This window comes from Triticum dicoccoides, chromosome 6B, assembly GCF_002162155.2.
Source record: "Triticum dicoccoides isolate Atlit2015 ecotype Zavitan chromosome 6B, WEW_v2.0, whole genome shotgun sequence".
Lineage (NCBI taxonomy): Eukaryota > Viridiplantae > Streptophyta > Magnoliopsida > Poales > Poaceae > Triticum > Triticum dicoccoides.
Genome location: NC_041391.1, coordinates 639,304,336 through 639,310,378, shown reverse-complemented (window position 1 = coordinate 639,310,378; position 6,043 = coordinate 639,304,336). Strand labels below are relative to the sequence as shown.

Genomic DNA, 6,043 nt, shown 5'->3' with positions numbered 1-6,043 from the left:
ACTCCATGCAGATGGACTTTTGGACTCTCTTGATTATGAATCATTTGACACATGCGAACCATGCCTCATGGGCAAAATGACCAAGACTCCGTTCTCCGGAACAATGGAGCGAGCAACCAACTTATTGGAAATCATACATAGTGATGTGTGCGGTCCAATGAGCGTTGAGGCTCGCGGAGGCTATCGTTATGTTCTCACCCTCACTGATGACTTAAGTAGATATGGGTATGTCTACTTGATGAAACACAAGTCTGAGACCTTTGAAAAGTTCAAGGAATTTCAGAATGAGGTAGAGAATCAACGTGACAGAAAAATAAAGTTCTTACGATCAGATCGTGGGGGAGAATATTTGAGTCACAAATTTGGTACGCACTTAAGGAAATGTGGAATTGTTTCACAATTCACGCCGCCTGGAACACCTCAGCGTAACGGTGTGTCCGAACGTCGTAATCACACTCTATTAGATATGGTGTGATCTATGATGTTTCTTACCGATTTACTGCTATCATTTTGGGGATACGCTTTAGAAACAACTACATTCACTTTAAATAGGGCACCGTCTAAATCCTTGAGACGACACCGTATGAATTATGGTTTGGGAAGAAACCTAAGCTGTCGTTTCTAAAAGTTTGGGGATGCAATGCTTATGTCAAGAAACTTCAACCTGAAAATCTCGAAGCCAAGTCGGAAAAATGCGCCTTCATAGGATACCCTAAGGAAACCATTGGGTATACCTTCTACCTCAGATCCGAAGGCAAGATCTTTGTTGCCAAGAACGGGTCCTTTCTGGAGAAAGAGTTTCTCTCGAAAAAAGTAAGTGGGAGAAAAGTAGAATTTGATGAAGTATTGCCTCTTGAATCAGAAAATAGCGCAGCTCACGTAGATGTTCCTGTGGTGCCTGCACCGACTAGAGAGGAAGTTAATGATGATGCTCAAGGTACTTCGGATCAAGTTGCTATTGAACTTCGTAGGCCCACAAGGACACGTTCCACACCAGAATGGTATGGCAACCCTATCCTGGAAATCATGTTGTTAGACAACGGTGAACCTTCGAACTATGAAGAAGCGATGGCGGGCCTAGATTCCAACAAATGGCTTGAAGCCATGCAATCCAAGATAGGATCCATGTATGAAAACAAAGTATGGACTTTGACAGACTTGCGCGATGATCGGCGAGCGATAGAAAATAAATGGATCTTTAAGAAGAAGACGGACGCGGATGGTAATGTTACCATCTATAAAGCTCGGCCTCTCGCTAAGGGTTATCGACAAGTTCAATGGGCTGACTACGATGAGACCTTCTCACCTGCAGCAAAGCTGAAGTCCGTCCGAATCATGTTAGAAATTGCCGCATTCTATGATTATGAGATATGGCAAATGGACGTCAAAACGGCATTCCTTAACGGCTTCCTTAAGGAAGAATTGTATATGATGCAGCCAGAAGGTTTTGTCGATCCTAAGAATGCTAACAAGGTATGCAAGCTCCAGCGCTCCATCTATGGGCCGGCGCAAGCATCTCGGAGTTGGAACATTCGCTTTGATGAAATGATCAAAGTATTTGGGTTTATGCAGACTTATGGAGAAGCCTGCGTTTACAAGAAAGTGAGTGGGAGCTCTGTAGCATTTCTCATATTATATGTGGATGACATACTATTGATGGGAAATGATATAGAACTTTTGGAAAGCATAAAGGCCTACTTGAAGAAGTGTTTTTCAATGAAGGACCTTGGAGAAGCTGCTTACATATTAGGCATCAAGATCTATAGAGACAGATCGAGACGCCTCATAGGTCTTTCACAAAGCACATACCTTGATAAGATATTGAAGAAGTTCAATATGGATCAATTTGAGAAGGGGTTCTTGCCTGTATGGCAAGGTGTGAAATTGAGCTCGGCTCAAAGCCCGACCACGACAGAAGATAGAGAAAAGATGAGTGTCATCCCCTATGCCTTAGCCATAGGGTCTATTATGTATGCCATGCTGTGTACCAGACCTGATGTAAACCTTGTCGTAAGTTTGGTAGGAAGGTACCAAAGTAATCCCGGCATGGAACACTGGACATCGGTCAAGAATATCCTGAAGTACCTGAAAAGGACTAAGGATATGTTTCTCGTTTATGGAGGTGACGAAGAGCTCGTCATAAAGGGTTAAGTCGATGCTAGCTTCGACACAGATCTGGATGACTCCAAGTCACAAACCGGATACGTGTATATTTTAAATGGTGGGGCAGTAAGCTGGTGCAGTTGCAAGCAAAGCGTCGTGGCGGGATTTACATGTGAAGCAGAGTACATGGCAGCCTCGGAGGCAGCACATGAAGCAATCTGGATGAAGGAGTTCATTACCGACCTAGGAGTTATTCCAAATGCGTCGAGCCCGATGACTCTCTTCTGTGACAACACTGGAGCTATTACCCTTAGGTAGGGGGCCCTTCCATGGCCGGACCGCCGCCACCGCCGTCCTCCGATGAACCACGCGGCGAAGCATCTCCTTCTTATCTCCCGCATGAAGCCCAACCCTAGCCGGATCATCGGGGGGCAGAACCTCGTCTATCGTAGTTGCCACTTCATCTTCGTCGAAACCTACACTCAAACAATCACACAAGAAATCGGACGGCGTCGGCGATGGCGGAGATGGCGGCGTCGCATCCGCGTCCTCTTCTCCATCGTCCTCGTCGTCGCCGGCGAGGGCCCAGAACCGGCCGCCCACCCGCCGATGGTCACCTCTAGTCGCCCTCTCTCGCATTGAGGTTTGCCCGGCCCACATAACACAGATAATTTGTGTACCAATGATTGTTGAATACCCCACACAAATAATTCGTGCCTGAGCTTGCATTGGGACTCACTTAGAGGAAAGTGTCATAAATTCCTGCTCAGAGAAAGGTGCATCGAGAGGCAGAAGCTACGGGATAGAATTAGGGTAAAGGTCCTCACGAGACAATCATTAAGATGAGATTGTGAAAGAAACCTTGTTTTAGGGAGTGAAAGAGACCTCCTAAGCTGAGATGGAGGCGTTTTGATTGTGAGAGAAGAAATTGATCCCACGTACTACCTCAATAATGGTAGTCTTGTTTTTTGAAAACGCTAGAAAGCATAGACACGAAAATATTTTATGCTTGCATCATCAGGGATGGGATACCATCTTCCTTAATAATGTCAATCTTATTTGTGTGTAAACGCTAGGAAGCAGAGTCGTGAAAGTATTTTATGCTTTCATCATCAGAGATGTTGCTTTAATTTTTTTTCTCTTTGCTTAAGAACAGGGCCATTTGTCTGACGACACGTTGGAGAGAGACAATGACCGTTAGAGAAAAAGAAATTCGATATCGAGAGATGCCTGATTTCTTTAAGGCAGTCAATGTGGATTGGTTTGTGTTTGTTGGATTTAATTGTTGTGTATAGGTAGCATTCCAGTTTTATGGAGCGTTCTTTATTGATTATGGAGACCTCTAGGATGCGCAAACTCAAAGTCTTCATAATTATTGTGTATGTTATCATGGGACGAATTCTTTTCCAATTAAAATATTATGGCAATTCGGCCCACATGACTTGTTCTAATTCTCATTTAGAAGGAAAAAATTGCTACTGCGTCTGATTTAACATAAGTTTCGAAATTTTGAATTAAATCCTAAATTAAAATTGCAACACTTATTTTGGAGGGAAAAGCTTACCGTCATCCGGCGGATCGTAGTGGCCGCGTCCGCCACCTCCGCTGCATGACACGCGTCCAAATGAAGGCTTGCATGTCGTCCTTTATCGAACACGCTTTCGAAACAGAGGCTATGTTTCAGAAACAAATGTGGTGTTGCAAGTGTTTACGACGGGTCTAGTTTTGCAACAAAGCGAAGCCCAAAAATATTTCTACAACGTGACATATGTTACAAATATTTTCCGCAACACAACTTCTGTTACAAATATTTTTTACAATACTATCTGTGTTTCATATATTTCCGCAGCATCACCTATGATCTTTGTTGTAGAAAATATTTCTATAACAAACTCTATTGTAAATAAAATTCTATAGATATTTCCGCAACACGGTCTTTGTTACGGAAAATATTATATAACAAACTCTGTTGCAAAAAAATCTACAGACGTTTCTGCAACATGCTCTTTGTTTCAGAAAATTCTACAACATAATCTATACTGAAAAAGTTAAAATGCCCGTCAAACATTTGATGACATTGGTGTGAGGGGGATTTTTTTGTTTGTGCTACAGGCCTCTTGTTGCCAAGGGAACGAGCGCACAACACTACGTTTGTTGCAAGGGGGAAAGAGCAAAGTTTTTTTTTTCTATAACAGAAATCTTGTTTTTGAAACACATGCCTTGTTTCAAAAGAAAAAAAAAACATTCGGCAGGAGCGCAACACAAGCTTTGTTGCAAAGGTTGATGCACGCTCAATGAAAGAAGATCAGACGGTTGGCTTGCTCACGATCCTACGACTACTAAGGCGGCGGATGTTTTCTAAATATCACCCGGCAGGCGCGTAGCTGCCCCCTATTTTGGATCAGAGTGAGTAACAAACAAATATGAATATTTTATTGAGAATTCATGTTTCCGTACTTGAAATTATTCCACCGTTGCAACACACCGACATTCATTCAACACCAGTAGGAGTACAAGCAATTGGCGTACATAGATATATTTTGGGGTACCTAGCTAGAGCTAGCTAGTCGGTGAAGCTGCAACACACGCTAGTTCAACTAGTACCACGAGCAATAGATATTTTGGGCAAGCTACCTAGCTAAGGTAGCTAGTCGGTGAAGTTGTTGAGGCATGCGTGTGGCTCGGTGGCCTTGGCTGCGGGCGTGGGCTCGACGGTGGGGGAGGGCGGTACAGGCGTGCAGAGCAGCTCCTTTGGCAGGTCCGGGATGCCCTTGAGGTAGAAGGTGTAGAAGATCTTGAAGGGGAAGACGATCTGGTTGAGCTTGACCTGGCCGTAGACGCCCTCGAAGACGCCGGAGCCGCCGGTGACGGCGAGGTAGGACTCCTCGTAGGTGAGGTAGGGCCCCTGCACGGTGATGTGGCCGTAGTCGCCGAAGTAGATGCTGTAGATGGCCTCGTAGCGGTCGCCGTTGCGCTCAGGCACGTGCTGGATCAGGATGCAGATCCCCGCCGTGATCCCGATCCGCTTGTCCAGGCTCCCGTTGTACACCTGCACGCACGCACGCCGGAGCGCATAAGGTCGCCGTTGACTCACACCACGAAGCAGAGGAAGAGGAGCTGAACAGAGGAAGGAGCAAGATTCATCACTGGCTGGACTGACTGACCTTGTTGGTGAAGGGGACGAGGTCGCCGAGCGCGTTCTGGCTCTGCTTGGCGCTGAGGCGGAGGTAGGCCGGGCTCTCGCGGTCGCGCTCGTTGAGCTCGTACACGTGCAGCTCCTGCACCTTGGTCGGCCTCGCGTCCATGGCCACCGCAGGCTTGGGCGAGAAGAGCGACGCCCGCACGGGGCTGCCGCACTTCCTGCCCGAGCTGACGCTGACCCTGCCACCGAACCCAGCCCTCGCGGCCTGGCGAGGGGTCAGCTTCGCCGAGACGGACGCGCCGGCCCTGACGGACACGGAGGAGGGGGGCGCTGCCATGGTGCTGCTGGTGGTGGTGGTGGCGACGGCTAACGGATGATGATATTCTTGGGTTCGATCTGCTTTCGATTGACGATGAGCTGGTACACACCCTAGGCTCCTTATTTAAGCACGCCTAGGCAGTGAGGGGTCGCGTTAGGTGGTGCGTGCGCGAGCTTAGTGCGCCGTGCTTGTCGCTATAGATCAATTCAACTTTATTATTATGGGCCCTTGTTCTCACTGTTCTAAGCACGCCGACCAATAATTGGTACGAGGGGAACGTGGTGAAGGAAGGCGACACCGTGCTGCCCATCCGACTTGTTTGTTTCTTAATAATCCGCAGCTAGGAAATATTCAGTTTTGAACCTTGGTGTATGACAAAACTCATAGTACTATACAATTCTTGTACTACTACGACGATTAAAATCAAGGTCCGCATGCATACGAGTGAAAAGGCAACCGCCGCCCGATTGCATGGTCGT

General features: G+C 46.6%; 1 protein-coding gene across 1 annotated transcript; it reads right to left on the bottom strand.

The window, feature by feature from the left end:
• Positions 1-4,543: 4,543 nt before the first annotated feature.
• Positions 4,544-5,677, bottom strand: LOC119323391 (allene oxide cyclase, chloroplastic-like). The gene is made up of 2 exons (XM_037597035.1): positions 5,268-5,677; positions 4,544-5,152 (listed from the first exon to the last, which is right to left on the bottom strand). The coding sequence occupies exons 1-2, from the start codon at positions 5,580-5,582 to the stop codon at positions 4,751-4,753; spliced, it is 717 nt and encodes a 238-aa protein (XP_037452932.1). The 5' UTR covers positions 5,583-5,677; the 3' UTR covers positions 4,544-4,750.
• Between the last annotated feature and the right edge of the window lie 366 nt (positions 5,678-6,043).